Source organism: Podarcis liolepis, assembly GCF_965112155.1.
Source record: "Podarcis liolepis genome assembly, chromosome: 15".
NCBI lineage: Eukaryota > Metazoa > Chordata > Lepidosauria > Squamata > Lacertidae > Podarcis > Podarcis liolepis.
In genome coordinates this window covers 2,892,785-2,915,805 of record NC_139566.1, presented here as the reverse complement: position 1 = coordinate 2,915,805, position 23,021 = coordinate 2,892,785, and the positions used below count along the sequence as shown (strand labels likewise).

Below are 23,021 nucleotides of genomic sequence, written 5' to 3'. Positions count from 1 at the left end.
GGCACGTCTGCGCACGCGCGGGTTGCGATTCAACGCTTCTGTGCATGCGCGTGATGTCATTGTGTGCATCTGCGCACACGTGAGTGGTGAAACCTGGAAGTAACCCTTTCCAGTACAGTGGTGCCTCGCAAGACGAAATTAATTCGTTCCACAAGTTTTTTCTTCTTGCGAGTTTTTCGTCTTGCGAAGCACGGTTTCCCATAGGAATGCATTGAAAATCAATCAATGCGTTCCTATGGAGACCGTCCGGGGACAGAGGGGAAGCGCTGCGCGCCTTCCCCTCTGTCCCCGGACCTGTTTAAAGCAAGGGGCGGCGGGGAGAAGATTGCTTCTCCCCGTTGCCTGTCCCCGGACCTGTTTTAAAGCAAGGGAAGGGGCAGCGGGGAGAATCGCTTCTCCCCGTTGCCGCCCCTTGGTTCAAAAGGGGTCCGGGGACAGCGGGGGAGACGCGCTGCGCTTCCCCGCTATCCCCAGAGCTTGCGGGGCAAGCTTCATTTTGCAAAGCAAGCCCATAGGGAAATGCGTCTTGCAAAGCGGCTAAGAAAACGAAAAACTCCTTCGTCTAGCGAGTTTTTCGTCTTCCAAGGTGTTCGTCTTGCGGGGCACCACTGTACTTCTGGGTCGCCGTGGGATGTAACCCAAAAAAGCGTAACATGAAGCGGACGTAACATGAGGTATGACTGTAGTGCACTTAATGCGACTAAGGTAGGCTGGCCTTGATATGGGAGCTGGGTTGAATCCTGCCCCGCCCTTAACTCACCACGCACTGGAGAAGACGCCGTACAACACCGTCTCGCCCTTACCGCCCTCCTTCCTGGAGACGAAGGCATCCTGGAGGCGGTGGAAGCGCATGGGCTCGGTGGGGTGTCCACACACCAGCCTCGCCTTGAGGAAGGTGCTCCAGGAATCCGCCATGACAGGCCTGCCGCCTTGGTCTACCTGGAAGGGCAGAAGACCTGATGTCATGGGCGGGCTGGATGTATTCAGAGGAGAGGCACCAGCTGGAGAAGAAGACTCAGAGCTCGGGGAGTGGTGGTGGGACGACAACCGGTGGTCACAGGGAGCAGACTGGGAGGAGGTGGACGAGGTAACAGGGTTTGGTGAGCAGGAGGAGGCTGTGGCAGAGAGCAGCCCAGACTCCGAGGCAGAAGAGGAGGCAGGAGGGGAGTGGGGCCAGGAGACAGAGAGGAGCCCAGCTGGTAAAGATGCGAGGGCAGACCCGCCAAGTGTCTCTATCTTCCAGGGACAGTTCGGGATTTACAGAATCCTGATTTCTGATTTGATCCTGGAATTTCCCTTTTTTCCTTAGGAAATTCCTATTTTCATCAGAGAAATGTTGGAGGGTATGGAATAGGATGTCTCTATTTTCATCACAGAAATATTGGAGGGTATTGAATAGGATGTCCCTATTTTCATCGGAGAAATGTTGTAAAGTGTGGAAGAGGTAATAATAACAATAATTTATTTATTTATACCCCATCCATCTGGCTGAGTTTCTCCAGTCACGCTTGGCGACTCCCAATCAAATGTTAAAAACAGTACAGCATTAAATATTAAAAACTTCCCTGAACAGGGCTGCCTTCAGATGTCTTTTAAAAATAGGTTAGGCTGCCTTCAGATGTCTTTTAAAAATAGGTTAGCTGCTTATTTCCTTGACATCTGATGGGAGGGCGTTCCATAGGGTGGGTGCCACTACTGAGAAGGCCCTCTGTTTGGTTCCCTCTTTTCATCAGATAAATGTTGGAAGGTATGGAATAGGATGTCCCCATTTTCATCGGAGAAATGTTGGAGGGTATGCCAAGGACTCTCCCCCTCCTGCTGTGACCAGTTCTCCCAGAAGAGGGATGAAAAGAGTGGAGCAGAGACAGACAAGGCAAGGAAGTCTCAGATTGCTTGGGAAGGACCTGGGGGGGGGGCAGACTTATGCAATTGTAGGAAGGCAGGGATCTTTAGTTGGGACGCAGGTGGCACTGTGGGTTAAACCACAGAGCCTAGGGCTTGCCGATCGAAAGGTTAGCGGTTCGAATCCCCGCGACGGGGTGAGCTCCCGTTGCTCGGTCCCTGCTACTGCCAACCTAGCAGTTCGAAAGCACGTCAAAGTGCAAGTAGATAAACAGGTACCGCTCTGGCGGGAAGGTAAACGGCGTTTCCGTGCGCTGCTCTGGTTTGCCAGAAGCGGCTTAGTCATGCTGGCCACATGACCCGGAAAAACTGCGGACAAACGCTGGCTCCCTCGGCCAGTAAAACGAGATGCGCGCCGCAACCCCAGAGTCTTCCGCGACTGAACTTAACTGTCAGGGGTACCTTTACCTTTACCTTTTAGGGACCTTTAGTCCTCGCAACTGCCTCATGGGGCAAGTTCTACTGGGATGTGTTGCTGTGCTCACTAGGCCTGGCTTCCTGACCTGTCTTGTCTCTTTGAATAAAGAGCTTCACTGACTCCGTGAAATATTACTGACCTGCTCCCAGCACTTGCCTAAGCAGCCTTCAAGCTGCTGCTGGGACTACAACTCCCCCTAGCCCCATGGGCCATGTAACTGGTCCACACCCCATCCCTCCATCCTTCCCAGACGTCGCTGCCTCGCTCTAACCTTGCAGACACGCCCGAGCCCAGCTTTGTAAGGCTCCTCGTCCAGCCCGGCCGACTGGTTGACCTCATTGTAGAAGAAGAAGATTTCGTCTTTGCTCTGGTCCTTCTCCTCCAGCAGGGCGGCACCGACAAACTCCGCTCCTGTCGGGGCGGGAGAGAATTGAAATGGTACGACTGGTATTTAGGACCTGTGCTCAGAAAAACACACACAAGAGGAGCCCTTCTCAAGGGATAGACTGGATCTACACATGGAGGCCCCATTGTTGCAGCCAACAGCTGATGGGCAGCCATGTATTGCGACCGATTATTCCTCTTGACCTTGTATCTAACCAGATTCCAAAAGTCCTCTGCAAGCTCTCCGTTCATAAGCAAGAGCAATCACTACAGTGGTACCTTGGTTTGCAAACAGTCTGGTTTGCATATGTTTTGGATTACAAACACGTCAAACCCGGAAGTGCGTGTCCCGGTTTGCAAACTTTTTTTGGATTACTGTCAGGGGTTTAGGAGCAGAGGCACGGGCAAGGGAGGAAACAGAGAGCGAAGGGGAGGAGGCAGAAGAAAAGATGAGTGATGACGACGACCCGAGATCTCCTAGTCTTTCCAGTGAATCAGAGGATTCACAGAAAGGAGCACCAGTGGCCAGGGCAAGGGGGGAGTCTAGGGGGGCACCCCAGGAAGATAGAGCCAGAGGGGACTCAGGGGGGAGCAGCTGGAAATCGGGACCAGCGTCACCGCCAGGAAGCAGGGAAGAGGAAAGGAGCCAGGGGGGAAGCGCTGGCAGCTCACCACAGGAGGGAGGGCATGAGTCAGGAGTGGCCACACCTCCATCGGGGAGCGAAGAAACGGTTAAGAGGAAAGTGGAAGGTTGGGCGCGCGCGCCAAGTTCAAATGCAGAGGAAGGCGGCGCAGTAAGCAGCCCCGAAAGGGAGCCAGGTCCTAAAGCCCGGCGCAAGGAGGCAGGAGGGTCCGGGGGGTCAGCGTCAGAAGAATCCCGGAAGGAAGAAGCCCCGGGGGGTAGAGGGACCCAGAGGAGGACAGTCAGGCGGAAAAGGTGGAGCCGGGCTAGGATATTAAGTTGGTGCACACGGGGCGGAGACTCAGACGGAGCTTCGCCGATCTAGCTACTAGACGTAGAGTTGCGCGCAGCAGCGTGAGAATGGAAACTGTAATTCAATAAAGACTTTTACTTAATGATCGCTGGCTAGCGTGATCCTCTGTGAGCTAGGATCTTCAAGCAGCTCTGACAATTACGAACAATTTTTTTTTGAGGCCCCATTGGCGAAAGCGCGCCTTGGGTTACTGTTATGTACTGAAGTTCTCGCCCTGGGCCAGCAGGGGGATACTGTAGATAGTTCAGGTCCACATATGCAAATAAGGGATTGAAAGTGACGTTCAGTGATTGGATAGTTACAGAAAATAGTTACTGTTGCGTTGTAGTGGAGCTCTATATAAGCAGGCTGGCTGAACCCTTCAGTTCAGTTCTGTTCTGGCCTGTGAATAAACAAGAGCTGTTTTAGAATTGCTGTGTCGTCTGATATGTTCACCCACAACTTAACACTTACAACCTGTTTTGGTTTACAAATGGACCTCTGGAATGGATTATGTTTGTAAACCAAGGTACCACTGTACTTCCCCTAAGAGTCAGTGGGACAGGAAGGAACAGACTAGCAAAAAGGAGGTGTTAGGAAGAGAGACAGAGAGATGGGAAAAGGGTGGTACCATCCATGTTTGTCCTTGGGCCTGTGGACCAGGACATATACCTGCAAACAAATGTGGCTCTCAAAATGGCGGGGGAAGAAGCATTTCAGAGGAGAGCTGCAAAGACATTAGCTTTATGAGCAATCACGGCCGATGGCTGATGTGGGTGCCTTTCCCCCATTGATGGGGCTGAAATAAAAAAAATTAGGTCTTACATATATATGAGAAACGTTCATAAATGTACCAAGCAAACATGTACATAAATATATAAACCACATGTCTGAAGCAGCACAGGAAAAGAGCCCTGAAACCATTTTGATTCCCAAACTGACCAAATGTTTTCTCTGCAAGGTCGAAGGCAAATGGAAAAACCTCCCCATTGTCTTTTCCTTCACAAACCCTGTCTGAAGGGTTTGTCTGTGTATGAATAGGGTGAGCCTGTGACCTGGCTCAGGAACTAAGTATTTATCATTACAAAAGACTGGCCAGGCTCCCCAGGGTATCCAATCAAGTGAGCATTAACAGGTCACCTGCCAGACAGGAGGTAAACAACACACTCAGATTTCTGTTGTAGACCGCCCTTTCTATGATGTAGGTATGATGTGTCTGGGGGTGGTCAATTTAAAATGTCTATATAAGGGCTGGCACACCTTTGTTCTGGGTCCTCCTCCTTCTCCTGCGTGTGAGGGGAGCACCCTGTTGCAACAGATCAATAAAGATCAGGCTTACGAGCTGCTTTGCTTCTCAATATTCTCTGCTTGGCCTCTGTTTTTTCCTCCGACCGATGGAGAACCTGCAAAGGACTCTATAAGGGCTCTTGTGTCCCCCATAAGGGAATAAGGGCAGATTTTTTTCTTTATTACAGGGTGGTTGATGGGCGCCATTTTGTGGCCTGCCCATTTCCTGCCCTCTTAAACAGGGCAGCCGTTTTGTGCTATGTCGAGACTCCACGGCAACTATTTTGTGTTTTGCACTCGCAGCACTTCCTCAGAATTACAAAAAGCCAGAGACCCCAATGGTGTTTTCCTTATCCACTCCCAGTCTTTGTGACTTGCAGACGATGTTCTATTTATTTTAATGTATTTATTTCACGGGTTTTCCATACTGCCCAATGACCCGAAACCTCCCAGCCGTTTATCTAAAATATTCCTAAAAATGCCAGTGAAAACAAGCCATTTGACGGACATGGCATCTCCCGTGCAGAAGAGTTGAGAGAACTATAGTTTGCCCTTCACAGAGCTATGCTTCCCAGCACCCTTAACATACTACAATTTCCAGAATTCTTTGGGGGAAGTCACATGCCTTAAATGCAGGGTCTGTAAGCTGCCCCTGGTTGATCCAAAACCAACAAAAATATAAATGAAAACCAGGAGTTTTAAGACATATACAAAGGGATGGAAGAGAGAGAGAGTTTCTTACGGGGCAGCCAGCTGTTTTCTGTCTTCAGCCCCTTCTTCTTCCCATAGCTTCTCTGGATGCTGCTTTTTTCTCCAGACAATGCAGAATAAAGGGTGTCTTCTGAAATTGGAACATGCCGGGGAAGAAAAAAATGTGAGTCGCCCATTGCAAACTTCGCAATTATGAGAGCCGAAACATAGACTTGCCTTCTTCCTGACTCCTGATGCTTGTGATCACACTAACAAACTTACATATTTCTTCCACCATGTGGACTAGAATTTTACATCAGTGCAACTGACTCCATGAAGAATTAGTGGGACAGACAAGAGCCCTTTGTACAGTGCCGGATTCACATATAAGCTAAACAAGCTATAGCTTAGGGCCCCACTCTCTTGGGAGCCAGTGTGGTGTAGTGGTTAAGAGCAATAGTCTCGTAATCTGGTGAACTGGGTTCGATTCCCCGCTCCTCCACATGCAGCTGCTGGGTGACCTTGGGCTAGTCACACTTCTCTGAAGTCTCTCAGCCCCACTCATCTCACAGAGTGTTTGTTGTGGGGGAGGAAGGGAAAGGATGTACATTTCCAAAATATAAGATAAAAAGCAAATAAAATAAAACCTACATACAGCAACAGTGTTTTGTGTTGTGTCGGCTCCTAGGATGTAAGTCATGGGCCCCGCCTGCTCCCTAAATATCACTGGTTTGCTCCTTTCTTTATATAGGGTGCCCACATTCTGCATGGACTGGTTGCACGGCAACATGTGCAAATGGCTTGAGATACCTATTAGGTCCATCAATTACCATATACAGTGGTACCTCTGGATGCGAACGGGATCCGTTCCGGAGCCCCATTCACATCCAGAAGCAAACGCAATCTGCGTCTGCGCGTGCACAGGTCGCGATTCGCCACTTCCGCGCATGTGCGTGATGTCATTTTGATCGTCTGCGCATGCGTGCGCGGCGAAACCCAGAAGTAACATGCTCTGTTACTTCTGGGTCGCCGCAGCGCGCAACCCAAAAATACTTATCCCGAAGCTACTTCAACCTGAGGTATGACTGTAGCATATATTCAACACAAAAAACAGTGACAATTTGTTGTGGACAAAGGACAGCTGGACATATAAAGGGCCCCATTACCTTCGGTAGCTTAGGGCCTCATCAAACCTAAATCGGGCCCTGCCTTTGTGAACCAAGACTGTTATGTACTGAAGTTCTCACCCTGGGCCAGCAGGGGGATACTGTATGTCCACATATGCAAATAAGGGATTGAAAGTGACGTTCAGTGATTGGATAGTTACAGAAAATGGTTACTGTTGCGTTGTAGTGGAGCTCTATATAAGCAGGCTGGCTGAACCCTTCAGTTCAGTTCTGTCCTGGCCTGTGAATAAACAAGAGCTGTTTGAAGAATCGGTGTGTGGTCTGATATGTTCATCAACATCTTAACAAAGACATTTTGCCATTTGAACATTTGAAACCCAAATGTTCAGAACAAAACCAGCCAGGAAAATTCCCTCTGCGCCTTTCCTTACTCCGTACCAACAGTGATGACCACGGCGTTCTGGGATGGTGATGCTGGTGAGATGTTTTCCCCTGAGGAGGTGATATTCCGGCCTTGCTTGTCCGTTTGGAAGGTCGTGGTGTTGACCTTGGAGTAAAGAGACAAAAAAGAAAAATGAATGCATTTTGATATATCAACTGAACTCGCGGCCTCTCGATTTTCATGTGACTTCCTGCCACGTTTTTTAAAATTGTTTTTACAGATAATTTCATTGCTTTATTCTTTTTAAAACTGCTCTGAGGGTAGATTTCCCCACCTCCAACCAAACAACATATACCGTATTTTTTGCTCTATAAGACTCACTCCCCCCCCCAAAAAAGTAAGGGGAAATGTGTGTGCATCTTATGGAGCGAATGCAGGCTGCGCAGCTATCCCAGAAGCCAGAACAGCAAGAGGGATTGCTGCTTTCACTCCCTCTTGCTGTTCTGGCTTCTGGGACTCAGAATATTTGTTTTCTTGTTTTCCTCCTCCAAAAACTAGGTGCGTCTTGTGGTCTGGTGCGTCTTATAGAGTGAAAAATACGGTAATTTTTATGAAATGAAAATAGGCAAAACACCTGCAGATTCCACCCACCACTCTGATATTTCTCAAGCTCACCAGAAACCAGCACTTGGGAGAAGCCGCGTTGGTTCCACAGACCATCATTTTGTTGTCCAGCTTCTCGATCACTTGGATGAAATTATCGCAGTCCTATGAGGAAAGGTGATGGGGAGGGGAGAGGAAAAACACAGAAGCGTATTGATTTGTTGTAACATTTATGACCCACGCTTCCATGGCATCCTTCAAGGTGGCTTCAACAAAACCGATCCATCGATATTTGTAAAACAACAACAAAAAACCCACTGTCAGAGCTGCCCGAGGTCCCAGCTCACAAAGGACCAACGCCAGTTCGTTGTTATATACAAAGGTCTTTATTGAAGTTCATTTTCGTTTTTACAGCCGCAGCGTGCAGCTCTACGTCTGAAACTCTAGACCGCCGAAGCTCCGTCTGAGTCTCCTCCCCCCAGACACCAGTTTAAGACTCTAGCCTTGCTCCACCTCTTCCTTTGCTCCTTCCTCCTCTGGTTCCGCCTGTCCGCTGGGGTCTCGCCCTTCCTAGACTCTTCTGACGCTGAGTCCCCTGAGTCTTCCCCCTGCCTCCGGCGGGCTTTAGGACCTGGTTCCCAATCCGGGCTTTCTGCTGTCCCGTGCGCCTGTACATTTGAACTTGGCGCGCACGCCCAGCCAGCAACCTTCCTCCTGACCGTTACACTGCTCCTGTCACTGCTTCCCCCTTTGGGGAGGCTGGCTGGACTTGACCTCCCCTCCGTTCCCCCACTCTCCGATAGAGGCGTGGTCAGCCCTGACTCATCTTCTCTCCCTGCTGGAGGAGACGCTGGCCCTGACACATGGGACTCTCCTCCCCCACTACGCTCTGGTGGGGAAGCTGGTCCTGATCTCCCGCTGCTGCTTTGGGAGTCCCCGCTGGCCCCTTGTTTCTGGTGCGTCCCCCCTGGGACCCCCCTTGCCCTGACCATCAGCGCCTCCTTCTGGGAATCTTCCGATTCGCTGGAGAAGCTCATGGAATCTCTCGGGTCACTGTCATACTCCCCTACGCTGCCCTCAGATTCTTCCCCTTCGCTCTCCATTTCCTCTCTCCCCTGTGCCTCTGTTCCTGAGCCCCTGACACCCACAAACCTCAATAAAAGCAGCAATGTATATTTGTTAGAAATGGGGACAGTTCTACTCTGTTAAAAAGTGATCTGTGCTCCACTGAGAATTTAAAAATTGCCACTGTTTCTCTTGGAGGGAAGTTGTAGGGAAACACCCTTTTCTCCTCAAGCCACCCTCCCCTTGCCATTGATAACCTCATGCTGCTGGAAAACATGAGTTTGCATTTTGCATGCACACACTTGAAATATTTACAGTGCAATAAATGCATTTTTTTAAAAAAAACAAAACAGCAAAAACTTTCTTCTAGGAAATAGGGGAGGAGGATACAGAGAAAAAATATATATATATATATATATATATATATATATATATGGGTGTGTATGTAAAATAATATATTTCTAGCAAGCATGAGTTGATGAACCATGCCCTCCTTGCCACTAGGGGGCGCCAACTATTTAATTTAATGCAGCCTTTCTAGCCCTAAGGGTTGGGTGGGTTATGCAGCAAAATGCAAAATGCGTCCCAAAACAGGCGCCCAGATTGGCTGTGGAGGTCTGCGCCTGCTGTTGGCTTAACACCTGTGAAGGGTCCTCAACAAACATGGAGGCCGGTAGTTCTGCCAGGGTGGCCCCTAAAAGATGCATTGCGCAGACTGAGACCCGAGTCAGCGGTAGCGGTAGCGTAATAGGGCCAGCTAGGATCCTATTGGCTTCTTGCGTCGCCACGTGATCCCTGCTGACGCTGCAGTACCCCCTCCAGCCACTGGTGGCGCTGCAGCACAAGTGGGACAGGAAGTTGAGACACGCCCCCCACCATAGTCCCATATTACTTAGGAAACGTTTTGTAGACCTCTGATCCCGGTCCCCACAACTCCCTCCTTCCTCCTTACCCGCACTGCTCTGGCCTTGCTTTTACAGTCCTTTTCCGCCTTCTCATCAGCCTTCAGGGGGACCTGGAGCAAGGAGAGAGACCCTGGTGAGGAAACTGAGGGGGCGCCAACCCTACGCCCCTGCAAAAACTAGGAGGCTACTTCGCCCCGTGTTGGTCCCGGGATGCAGCTCAAGAGAAAGAGGACATCAGGATAGGAACCCAGGAATTTGCCTTCTACTGAGTTGGAAGTTTTGTCAGACTGGAGATTGGGAGCGGCCGCCGAGACCACATAACACCTGAAAGACCTACATTGGCTCTCAGTACGTTTCCAAGCGCAATTCAAAGTGTTGGTGCTGACCTTGAAAGCCCTAAACGGCCTCGGTCCAGTATACCTGAAGGAGTATCTCCACCCCCATCGTTCAGCCCGGACACTGAGGTCCAGCACCAAGGGCCTTCTGGCGGTTCCCTCACTGCGAGAATCGAAGTCACAGGGAACCAGGCAGAGGGCCTTCTCGGTGGTGGCGCCCTCCCTGTGGAACTCCCTCCCCATCAGATGTCAAGGAAATAAATAACTATCTGACGTTTAGAAAACATCTGAAGGCAGCCCTGTTTAGGGGAGTTTTAAATGACTGATGTTTTAATGTATTTTTCATCTTCGTTGGAAGCCGCCCAGAGTGGCTGGGGAAACCCAGCCAGATGGGCGGGGTATAAATAAATAAATAAAATAACAATAAATAAATAAATAAATAAATAAATAATTGTCTACAATGACTGGGAACATTTCTCCAGGGTTTCGGAAAAGGGAGATTCCCAGCCCTGCCTGGGGAAGCCAGGGATTGAACTTGTGACGTTGTGATGGCCTGGGAATCCGATTCAGAGGATGAACCGGAGGAATCCCAGCCTGCACAGGAGTCCCCGCCTCCAGGGCCGGCTGAGCTGGGGCAGGGCCTTGATTCTGAAGTGCCTGCACCTGTGCCGGATCCTCAGGAGCAGGCACCAGGTGAATCCACTCTGGCTCCGGAGGTGGTTGAGGACTCAGTGCCTACAGGTGAGTCTCCCCCTGGGCCCAGTAACCCTTCAGCCTCTCCTGAACTGCAGAGGCTCAGGGCAGAGAGGCGAAGGGAACTGGTTTCTCCCAGGAGGAGTGCTCGCCTTAAGGCCAGGAGAGGCGGGTCTCCTGGGGGCCGGGACCGCCCCTGGCCTCAGAGAAGATAAAGGCCAGTCAGCCCGGTCCCAGGTTGTGGGAGCAACGTTGTTGTGGAGTACCTGCTCCTACCTGGACCCAGACCTGACCTTCCAGTGTTCCTGTTCCCCGCCTGGCTTCCTGCTTCTGACCTTCCAGTGTTCCTGTCCCCGCCCGGCTTCCTGCTTCGGACCTCGCCTTGCTCCTTGTGAACTGTTTCCAGGCTAGTGACTCAGGACTGGACTTTGACTACGACAACGGTAACCTTCCCCCCGGGACTAGCACAAGTTGGAAGTTTTGTCAGACTGGAGACTGGGAGCGGCCGCCGAGACCACATAACACCTGAAAGACCTACATTGGCTCTCAGTACGTTTCCAAGCGCAATTCAAAGTGTTGGTGCTGACCTTGAAAGCCCTAAACGGCCTCGGTCCAGTATACCTGAAGGAGCGTTTCCACCTCCATCGTTCAGCCCAGACACTGAGGTCCAGCGCCGAGGGCCTTCTGGCGGTTCCCTCATTGCGAGAATCGAAGTCACAGGGAACCAGGCAGAGGGCCTTCTCGGTGGTGGCGCCCTCCCTGTGGAACTCCCTCCCCATCAGATGTCAAGGAAATAAATAACTATCTGACGTTTAGAAGACATCTGAAGACAGCCCTCTTTAGGGGAGTTTTTAATGACTGATGTTTTAATGTATTTTTCATCTTCGTTGGAAGCCGCCCAGAGTGGCTGGGGAAACCCAGCCAGATGGGCGGGGTATAAATAAATAAATAAAATAACAATAAATAAATAAATAATTGTCTACAATGACTGGGAACATTTCTCCATGGTTTCGGAAAAGGGAGATTCCCAGCCCAGCCTGGGGAACCCAGGGATTGAACTTGTGACGTTCTGCAACCAAAGCATTCAGATTCTTGTCCTTCCCTGGTTGTTCATTTCAGCACCACGGACACCTCCTAGGGAGAAACGTGCTCCCTAGTAACCCAAGCCCTTCTGAGCCTTGACCTCAGAACATAAGAGCTTTGCTGGATCAGGGGAATGGCCCGTCTAGTCCAGCACCCTGTTCTCACAGGGGCCAGCCAGCTGCCCCAAAGGGAAACCCGCAATCAGGATTCGAACTCAAGAGCAACTCTTCCCTAGCTGCAGTTTTCCGGCAACTGGCATTCAGAAGCATCACTGCTTCCAGAGCCCAGCAATTAGGCCTAGTAGCCACCAAGGGGCTCCATGAATTTGTGTAACCCTCTTTTAAAACCATTCCGATTGCTGGCAATCTGTTCCACCTGTGGAAGCGAGTTCCGCAGATTATGTGATGGCCTGGGAGTCTGATTCAGAGGCTGAACCAGAGGAATCCCAGCCTGCACAGGAGTCCCTGCCTCCAGGGCCGGCTGAGCCGGGGCAGGGCCTTGAATCTGAAGCGCCTGCACCTGTGCCGGATCCTCAGGAGCAGGCACCAGATGAATCACTCTGGCTCCGGAGGTGATGGAGGACCCATTGCCTACAGGTGCGCCTCTCCCAGCCCTGTCAGGGGAAGGTGAGTCTCCCCCTGGGTCCAGTAACCCACTGGAGGGAACTGGTTTCTCCCAGAGAGGCGGAGGGAACTGGTTTCTCCCAGGAGAAGTGCTCACCTTAAGGCCAGGAGAGGCGAGTCACCTGTGGGCCGGGACCGCCCCTGGCCTCAGAGAAGATAAAGGCCAGTCAGCCCGGTCCCAGGTTGCGGGAGCAACGTCGTTGGAAACCTGTTTCGGCCAGCACCCAGACCTGTTCTTCCGGAGTTCCTGACCTCGCCCGGCTTCCTGCTTTGGACCCCACTTCGCCCTTGGTGGACAGTCTCCAGACCCTTGACCCAGGACCGGACTCTGACCACGCCTCTCGGTAACCCCTCCCCCAGGTCCAGCACAGATTAACTGTGCCGCCTGAAGCTCTGTACCTCTTTCGGAGTGACTTCGGAGTCCGTAAACGTCAAGAGCAACAGCTTCCCCCGGCCTCCGACGAGGACTTGGTTGGAGCCGGGCTCGTGGAACATGGCCGCCGGTCTCTCACGTTCACTGAAATTGAACCTCTGGGCATCTGAAAGGAGAGGGGGTCGTATTGGTCATTGTTGGAGGTGTGGTGGAGAAATAGGAACAACAATACAGTGGTACCTCGGGTTACAGATGCTTCAGGTTACATACGCTTCAGGTTACAGACTCCGCTAACCCAGAAATAGTGCTTCAGGTTAAGAACTTTGCTTCAGGATGAGAACAGAAATCGTGCTCTGGCGGCGCAGCAGCAGAGGGAGGCCCCATTAGCTAAAGTGGTGCTTCAAGTTAAGAACAGTTTCAGGTTAAGAACGGACCTCCAGAACGAATTAAGTACTTAACCTGAGGTACCACTGTATAGGGCTGCTTTCAGATGTCTTCTAAAGGTTGTATAATTACAGTGGTACCTCGGGGTAAGAACTTAATTCGTTCTGGAGGTCTGTTCTTAACCTGAAACTGTTCTTAACCGAATTAAGTACTTAACCTGAGGTACCACTGTACATATGTGGTGGAGGTGTGAGTGGTCATAAAGTTATTATTTAGTGACTTTCAGAGATTTATAAGATTTCTGTTTATTTGGTTTCAGAGTTCCTACAGAGCAGGCTTCGGAGATCTTTGCAACTTGCAGGAGAGACTCTCCCACAAACCTCAGCGATCTCCTGGGCGTGCAAGGGATAAAGCCGTCTTTCGAAATGTTAACGTCCTGTCCGCACCAGCACGGCGGTTTGGAGCCTGAATGGATCTGGGACCTGAGGTCTCCTTGGAGGAAGGGGGCAGGCGTGTAGAGGAGCTGTCTGATTACACAGAGGGAAGATTTGCATTTGTTGCTCTGCCGCCTCTGTGGCCCCCAGATAGGCTGCCGGGAAGGGATTGTGGCCCTCAGACTGGAAAAAAGATTCTGCTTTCTCCCTTTGGAGAGAGAAAATGGGAACTGGCTTCCACTTAAGCTCGAGTACAATGGAACAAGCTCCATTCTGCTGCCTCATCTGTCCAGAGAGCTCCTCTTCCACGGCGGCGATATTAATGTGGTTAATGCATAATACATGGGCTTAAAAAATAAAATCAGGAGGGGAAAGGGTAGAGGAGAACACTGAACAGTGGGTGGTGGCGCAGAAACCAAGAGCGGTGGTGGGCTCTTTACAAAAATATACAATTAAAAATAAACCCGTCCTGTTTTAATAATGACACCCCACAAGCAGGGCTGGAGGGCCACCCTTGGCCCTGAACCTGAAATTACCAATCATGGATTGATCTTATATCTTATCCATCCATCTATGGCAGGCATCCCCCAAATGCGGCCCTCCAGGTGTTTTGGGACTACAACTCCCATCATCCCTGACCCCTGGTCCTGTTAGCTAGGGATGATGGGAGTTGTAGTCCCAAAAGATCTGGAGGGCCGAGTTTGCCTATGCCTGCCCTAGGGTGTGGTTGTTTGTTTGTGATTGGCTGAGGCGAATTTTATTTTCATGTTTGATTGGGGTGGGTGTTTTGGATCAGGTTAGCCATATTGATTCGTATGCTGTTGGTGGATTCTTGCCGTCGTCTTGTATGTACAAAATACTACTCCAGGGATCCCCATACTCGGCCCTCCAGCTGTTTTGGGACTACAACTCCCATTATCCCTGACCACTGGTCCTGTTAGCTAGGGATGATGGGAGTTGTAGTCCCAAAACAGCTGGAGGGCCGAGTTTGGGGGTGCCTGATATATGGTGCCCATTGGGGCAGGTTGGGTGGCAGACAGGGAGCCTGGCAGTAGGTGGCGCCAGAGAGCCAATGGCAGGGAGGAACTCACTAATTCTAGTTTTGCATCTCTCCTCCTCCTCCTTCTGAAAAGTGCAATGCTGGGGGAGATGAGGAGGAGGAGGAAGCCCCGTAATGGTTCCTCCCCCCCCCCCGGACTGGTTGTTAGCAGGCCGGCCGGTAGGGAGCTGCCTGAGAGCAGAGTGAGGCCAATGGGGCCCTGCCCCATTCACCCTGATGGACCAACCTCTCCACTGGCATACCCAGAACATCCTTTCCAAGTCCCTAGCAAACTGCCTTGCTCAACATTTAAATGAGGGGTTCCCCAAAGTGAGTGGTAGCGCCCCCTGGAGGGTGGTGAAATTACCTAGGGGGTGCCAAGAGGCGGTGGGGGCCACTGGGGGTGTAAATGACCACCAGACTCCGAAAAGCTGGCATCACCAGAATACGTTCATTGAATTAATTAATCTGAACAGTTTTGGTTACATTTGCAATTAACCGTTACTGTTTCGAATGTGATCGTGTTTTTATCGTGCAAACTGCTATTCTGAATAATGCATTTTTATAGGGGAAAGGGACATTAGGGGTGGGTTGGTGCTGTGGGTTAAACCACAGAGCCTAGGGCTTGCCGATCAGAAAGTCGGCGGTTCAAATCCCCGTGACGGGGTGAGCTCCTGTTGCTCAGTCTCTGCTCCTGCCAACCTAGCAGTTCGAAAGCACGTCAAAGTGCAAGTAGATCAATAGGTACTGCTCCAGCGTGAAGGTAAACGGCGTTTCCGTGCGCTGCTCTGGTTCGCCAGAAGCAGCTTAGTCATGCTGCCCACATGACCCGGAAGCTGTATGCCGGCTCCTTCGGCCAATAAAGCGAGATGAGTGCCGCAACCCCAGAGTCGGCCACGACTGGACCTAATGGTCAGGGGTCCCTTTACCTTTTTACCTTATGGAGCAAAGGTTTGGGGACCACTGATTCTTGGAATGCCGTGGTTTGGACTAGATCCCTCTGGATCCCTTCCAGGTCTGCGATTCTGCAATCCTATGCTTCAAACCTCCCTAGCTCCTTTGCCCTGTGCTAACATTGCAGAGACTCTGGAGAGTCCCATGGACTGCAAGAAGATCCAACCTCTCCATTCTGAAGGAAATCAGCCCTGAGTGCTCACTGGAAGGACAGATCCTGAAGCTGAGGCTCCAAGACTTTGGCTACCTCATGAGAAGACAAGACTCCCTAGAGAAGACCCTGATGTTGGGAAAGATGGAGGGCCCAAGGAGAAGGGGAGGACAGAAGACGAGATGGTTGGACAGTGTTCTCGAAGCGACCAGCATGAGTTTGACCAAACTGGGGGAGGCAGTGGAAGACAGGAGTGCCTGGTGTGCTCTGGTCCAGGGGGTCACAAAGAGGCGGACACGACTAAATGACTAAACAACAACATTGCAGTGGGGTTGAGGAGCAGGGAGAGCATTTATGGGGAAATTTCCCTAAGGTCACTCTTGGCTAGAAACTATCCGTCATCCGCAAATGGGGGCGTTGAACTGGGAAGCCAGAATGGGCATTCAAGGGGCAGGAAACCAGCGCATCCCACCTGGTCCCTGAGAGACTTTCTCTCTCTCTCTCTCTCTCTCTCTCTCTCTCTCTCTCTCTCTCTCTTGTTGCAGAAATGCTGGTTCAACCCACAGGCTGTCTTCTCTGGGGGCTTTCCCAACAAATGTGTCGTGATGAGGAGCAGCGTGCAATTTGGGTCTGCGAGGGCGAGCCCTGCGGGTGGCAACCGCGTATCGGAGAACGAATCTGGGGCGTTGTTTTTATGTTCCCTGCCTCCCCTCCTCTCGGAGCTCGCAGCTCTCTTTTTATCCGCACTGCAGAGAGTGCCAAGTCTAGCCTGACCCAGTCTATAAAATCTCCTCCTCCTCTGTTTCTCTGCAAAAAAAGCCTCCTGTTTTTGGAAGAGAGCGGCTGTCTTGCTGGCTCCCAGCCAGGCCCTGCAATCCAATCTCAGGTGTGGCCCTGCCTCTGGTGCCAAGGGGGAAAAGATGACCAGGTCTCAGGTATGCCTGAAAGCAGCACTATCTGGTCTGGGAAACCTCCGAGTGTGCAGGGATCCCCTGGGGAGGTGCAGAGTGCCTTTCCTACCTTCTACAAAGCGTTGAGAAAAACCCGATGTGCAGAGATTCTCTGAGGATGTGCAGAGTGCATCTTTCTGCAGTAAAGGGGACAAACAGCTGCTTGGCCTTCTCAAAGGCCATTTATTCCTACTTACTAGACATTGCTCAGAACCCAGGGGAAAGGACTAGGGTGGGGTCAGAACCCCAGTTGTGCCAGTTCCTAGATGGCTATGGAATTTGGAGGCATGATTTGGCAAAAGCCAGAAAAACTGGGGGAGAGGGGCAGCATAGGGGTTTTTAATGGCTTTAGTTAGCCATGAAGACCCCCACAGAGCCTCCAGATGCAGAGGCAGTCTACCTGTATCAATGCAACAGGAGAAGGCTGTTGCCATGGTGGCCTACCGGAGGGCTTCACAGGAGCGTCTGAATGGCCATCGTGGGGAACTGGTCTAGGCCAGACCCCCTCAGATGGACCCCACTCCAGAGGGTTCTTCCTGCTAGCCGTGGTTGTTCAGAATGGAACCTCCATTTACAAAGGCAGTCTACCCCCTTCATTAGGACACAGGGAGAGCCTCGCCTTGCAGCGTAAAGGAAGAGAGCTGGTGGTTTCAGACCTCATGCGTGGGCTTCCCTTGGTCTGACACATCGGGGCTGTCCTTATGTCCATCCCCGCCCCCCCAAAAGACCCCATGTGGTGTAGTCGCTAGAGTGTCAGACTAGGACCTGGGAGAGTCCAGGGTTCAAATCTCCACTCGTCCACTTAGGAGCCAGTTGCTGCCTCTCAGCCTATCCCACCTCGCAGGGCTGTTGTGGGCATTAAATGAGGAGGAGAACCATGTGCGTCGCTTTGAGCTCCGTAGAGGAAAAAGGTGGAACATGAACGCAATAGCAATAAATAAATAAAAGCCAAAGCATTCGTGCATTTGAGGCCTTGGCCCCAGAGTAAAACGAAACAGTAGCCCAGCCGGAGTGAAAATGTTGGGCAGGCCCAATGTCCCGCCTCCCTGCTTTCGCAGCAGCCAAATGCCCCCGGTTACCTAGAAGTCCAGATAGACTGCCTCTGGACCTGGAGGTTCCACAAGAATCTCAGAAGAGGCCGGTTGCTGGATCAGGCCCAGAGGGGCCCATCTAGTCCAGCATCATGTGCCCCAACCAGGTCCCCCAACGAGAAGTTCCCCCAGCAGGACCCGAGTGCAAGAACACCCCTGTCCGTTTGTGGTTCTCAGCGACTGGCCTCCAGAGTCCAACAGAGGATGGAGGACATAGCCATTGTGGTTAGGAGCGAACGATAGGCTTCTCCTCCTTGAATTTGCCTTGTCCCTCTATTAAGCTGATTCATTTGCTGCCGAAATGGCCTATTTAGTGGCACGAGGCCCTCAGGAAGCTGGCCTTATGCCCTTGGTCAATCTAGCCCCGTATTGTCCACACAGACTGGCAGCACTCCTCCGGGGTTTCAGACGGAGGGTCTCTCCCGGCGATTAAACCCGGGACCGCCTGCAAGTGAAGCAGATCTCTCTAGCCTCTGAGCTGGGCCGCTTCCTTCCTCTAAAAACAACCAAGTTCCTAGTCCTCATGTTTGTTTAAAGAGGAACGCAGAGAGCTGCCTTGTGCAAGCCAGGCTCCATCCAGTTCAGTATTCCCTGCACTGACTGGTAGCAGCTCTTTGGGTTTTCAGAGGGAGAGGGGTGGCCATTGAAAGTGGGGCGAAGCAGATGTTCTGCTCCAGAGCCGCTGCTCTGCCCAACAACATCAAGATGGAAACTTCTTGATCTGCAGCTGGAAGATGCATTCGCCTCTCCAAATCACACATCTGTGAACCACAAGGGTGAGATAAGCCAAGAGGCCTTTTGCCACCCGCCCCAGATGTCTATGGGTCCAGGAAAAATTGTGGGGGTCTTGGATTAGGGATGTAGGAAACCCAGCTCCTCACAGATCAGGCTGTTTGTCTATCTGGAGCAGGCTTGTCGGTTCTGAGTCACAGCATCTTTCCAGGATCTGAGGCCGGGGGAAAACAAAATCCACTTTCATCTGCTGACCTGGTTTTTATTTTTATTTTTAAATCCTGGGGACTGAACCTGGACTCTTCTGCTGATGCTCTACCCCTGAACTACGGTTTCCCCAGCAAGTTCTGCCGAAATCATTCCACAGAACTGGAAGCCAGTCTCACGATGACACAGCCCTCTCCCTTCTCTGAAACGAAAGAGACTCCTGCCTCTGAAGTTTAAATGATTTTAACTGCAAATATGGGTGTTTTCACAATTATAAAATGCACAGTACATTAGGAAGGCGTATGCACCTTGAAAGGCGACGATGGCATTTCATAAACAAACAATTCGGCTTCGGACACACCCTATATTTAAAACCCAATGCTGGGAACTGTAGTTCACGGGTGCAGGGAATTGCAGTTTGGTGGGCGGTCAACTACAGTTCCCAGGATTCCGGAGTGGTGGGAAGTCGTGTGATTTAAATTTAGGGTGTGGAGGTCGACTTCGTCCCACGCGATGGTGAGGCTTAATCCTAGGATCACTCAGAGAAGCTCGCAAACGAGTTTGGTCCCTAATTGTTTGTACTGCAGCACCCCTGATTGCCTATCACCACCGATTTACAGAGTTCAAAGCGCTCATCCCTACAACGCCTTATGATGTTCAGGCTCCTTTTGCCACTGAGCTCATGGCTCAGTATAGGATCAGAGGAAGCTGCCTCACACCCAGACAGAGCTTCACCTAGCTCAGAAGTGCCTACACTGACTGGCAGCTGCTCTCCAGCGTTTCAGGCACAGGTGGGGATGGGATCTTTCCAAGCCCTACCTAGAGATGCCAGGACTTGAACCTGGGACCTTATGCAAGCCAGGCAGATGCCCTACCACCGACTGATGTGCCTTCCCTGCTCCAGACTAGCAAGGACCACACCTGAAAGCTGGGAAAGTGATTTAAGGAAGGCGTTTGTTCCAAATCTTCCAACCAACCCTAGATATGTTTTTTAAAAACCTGTCATTATCTTATGTAACATTCGAAGCATGTATGGAAGTGAGAGCTGGACCATCAAGAAGGCTGATCGCCGAATAATGGATGCTTTTGAATTCTGGTGCTGGAGGAGACTCTGGAGAGTCCCATGGACTGCAAGAAGATCCAACCTCTCCATTCTGAAGGAAATCAGCCCGGGGTGCTCACTGGAAGGACAGATCCTGAAGCTGAGGCTCCAAGACTTTGGCCACCTCATGAGAAGAGGAGACTCCCTGGAAAAGACCCTGATGTTGGGAAAGATGGAGGGCACAAGGAGAAGGGGACGACGGAGGACGAGATGGTGGGACAGTGTTCTCGAAGATACCAGCGTGAGGGAGGCAGTGGAAGACAGGAGTGCCTGGCGTGCTCTGGTCCATGGGGTCACAAAGAGGCGGACATGACTAAACGACTAAACAACAACAACAACAATAATATGTGAACCCTGTTGGGCCTCCCTCTCTGCTGCTTCGGAAAACCAGGATTCTAGCTGCTCAGATAGACTGCGCCTGCTCAGGAAGCTCTGGTGCAAATAGATAAAGGAAAACACCCCCCCCCGTGCTGTCTAGTGACACAGGGACATTGCCCGCCTTCCATCCTGGCAGCAGGATTATCTGCCTGGAAGCCACATCGGTCCCCCTCCCCAGGCATCTGCATTGCACGGCAAGCAAGATTTGGTTCCAGCAAGAAAGATGTGCCCCGCCGGGTCTGGCAAAACAAAACGTCTTGACCCAAAGGAGCGGGCAGATGGTGTTATAATTGCCTTGGGAGGGGTGCGCTTCGAATGCACTTTGCTGTGTCAGGCTGTAGCCAGCAAAAGTATAATAATAATAATAATAATAATAATAATAATAATAATAATGGCAACAACAATTGCCTTTGCTGCCCCACCCTGTGACCTGACTGCTTTCTTTGGAAGTTGCAGGCTGGCTTCATCCAAAACAGACTTTTGTCTGGCAATAGGGGCAGGGGGTATCGAAGTTCTGAGTCGGCTCATTGGCAGGACACTTGCCTGGCATGCAGAAGGCATGCAATCCCCAGAGGCATCATCCCCAGGCAGGGCTGGGAAAGACTTCTGGTCTGGAAGCCGGGAGAGCAGCTGCCAGTCAGTGTTGGCCGTGCTGAGCTCCAGAGACCAATGAGCCTGTCTCTCGGTAAAAGGCAGCTTTTCATGTGTCGCCTGCGGCGCTAGGCGTCCTCAGAGTGGACCCAATGAAACCAAGCCTTTCAATGGGTCTACTCTGAGTAGATGGGGCTGCCCATCCTGCCCACAAGTGAAATCTCTCCCTGTCAGACTTGAGATCGAGAGATGAAAACAAGCAGCTTGGTCGGCTCAGAGTGACTGAGCCAGACCCGGTCCTCTCTAAAATGTGCTTAATGATAAACAGGTTTCCGTGGCAACCGCCTCCTCCTCATCCAACATGCCTCTGTGCAAAAGGAATGCATAACATCTTAGGTTATATATCTGTTTTTCTACCGAGTATCTCAAAGCTGGGTTGGGGGACGACACCCACAAATGGACCCTGACCATGAAAGGATTAGTAGACCCCCAATTTTCAGGCTGGTGGGGTGAGCCCCTCCTGACTCCCCAACAAACGCAGAGCGACCACCTAGGATGTCCTGAACACAAATCTGCAAATAGTTTCTCATGCAGAAAGCTGAACAGAGGCAATTCTAACCTGTTCTTATTTCCAATCTCTTGTAACTACCATGCATTAAATAAATTTAAAAGCTATCGTATATACAACCCCCCCCCCTTTTTTGGAGGGGAGGGAATGTTTCTGGTTAGATCATCTAAGATGAATGCAAGATTGGCTTTTTTTTTTTAAAAAAAAAAGAAATTGCAGGCACTATTATAATAAAAAAATAGTTCTCTCACAAACCTTGCAGATTGAGCTTCAGCCTGGGTACCTTTTGGGAGGAGGCGAGGCAGAGGATGGAGAGCAGGTAAAAAGGGAGGCCTCTCATCTTTTTTTTTTTTGGGGGGGGGGTGTCTGTGTGGAGAGGAAGAGAGAACGTCTGCTTCCCAAGGATGGATGTCTGCAGCAAGGAAAACTCTACAGGCGCTGTTTTTCCTCCGGCTTCTGTCAAGATAAGTGCACTCTTCCCAGCTCTCGCTATCCTAATTTATAGCCCCTTCAAAATAAATAAATAACTACATCCCCACCAACCCGGCAGAGGAGAAACAAACGTCAGCATAGCTTCCTCGAGGAGGGGGCGGGGAGGGAACCATGACCAACCATCACTGCCTGCCCTGCCCCTTGTTTTAAGTCGCAGGCGAAAGAGAACCGCACAGCAAAGAGATATGCAAGGTGGCGGAAGGAAAATGGGGAGAAATCCAATTTGGTTGCTTGGGGAATGTCCCTGCAGGGAAATGGCCAGCCCAGAAAGGGGTGGGATGCTTTCAGAGCCGGCTCTGTTGTTGAGTGATGGGCAGAGGTGGCCCTTAGTGCCTGGGTTACGATGGACACATTGTCAGTCAGTCGGTCAGTTTTATTGCACATAGCCAAAGGCTGCCGCAATGTACAATATCCTGGCTATTTTCAACGATGGTTAATTAAAGAACCCCTGCTTTAATGACACAAAGGGGGAAGAGTGAAGGGGTTGTGTTCATGGGATAAATGCTCGTTCATATATCAGTTTATATATCAGTGACGCTGTGGGTTAAACCACAGAGCCTAGGACTTTCCGACCAGAAGGTTGGCGGTTCGAATCCCCGCCACGGGGTGAGCTCCTGTTGCTCGGTCCCTGCTCCTACCAAGCTAGCAGTTCGAAAGCATGAAGTGCAAGTAGATAAATAGGTACCACTCTGGCGGGAAGGTAAACGGCGTTTCTGTGCGCTGCTCTGGTTCAACAGAAGCGGCTTAGTCCTGCTGGCCACATGACCCGGAAGCTGTACGCCGGCTCCCTCGGCCAGTAAAGCAAGACGAGCGCCCAACCCCAGAGTCGGCCACGACTGGACCTAATGGTCAGGGGTCCCTTTACCTTTACCTTTATATATCAGTTACTACTTGGAGTGAGCTGGTTGACATGACACTAAGCCAAACCATGCCTTAGAGAGTTCCTGGAGAGAAAACTGACAGCTGTCCTTCTCTGGTGCTGCTGCTCTGAGCATGCCATGATATAGTGTGTCACCTGAACCCAGGTTCATGGTTTGTCTCCTCTAGGCAAACCATGAGCTGGAAACTTAAGAAGAAGCCTTGGCTGTTTTGCCTGGACTGCAA

At 51.1% G+C, this 23,021-nt stretch overlaps 1 protein-coding gene across 1 annotated transcript in view; it reads right to left on the bottom strand.

Annotated features, from left to right (window-relative positions):
- LOC310694189 (semaphorin-7A-like) overlaps positions 1 to 22,116 on the bottom strand; it is a 37,405-nt gene extending 15,289 nt beyond the window's left edge. Inside the window, exons 1-8 of the mRNA XM_083477144.1 lie at positions 21,681 to 22,116; positions 12,871 to 13,010; positions 9,785 to 9,847; positions 7,840 to 7,932; positions 7,221 to 7,329; positions 5,708 to 5,806; positions 2,592 to 2,731; positions 761 to 939 (exon numbers count right to left, since the gene is read on the bottom strand). Coding sequence (XP_083333270.1) covers positions 761 to 939; positions 2,592 to 2,731; positions 5,708 to 5,806; positions 7,221 to 7,329; positions 7,840 to 7,932; positions 9,785 to 9,847; positions 12,871 to 13,010; positions 21,681 to 21,765 — 908 coding nt within the window. The 5' untranslated portion in view covers positions 21,766 to 22,116. The remainder of the gene's footprint in view (positions 1 to 760; positions 940 to 2,591; positions 2,732 to 5,707; positions 5,807 to 7,220; positions 7,330 to 7,839; positions 7,933 to 9,784; positions 9,848 to 12,870; positions 13,011 to 21,680) is intronic.
- Between the last annotated feature and the right edge of the window lie 905 nt (positions 22,117 to 23,021).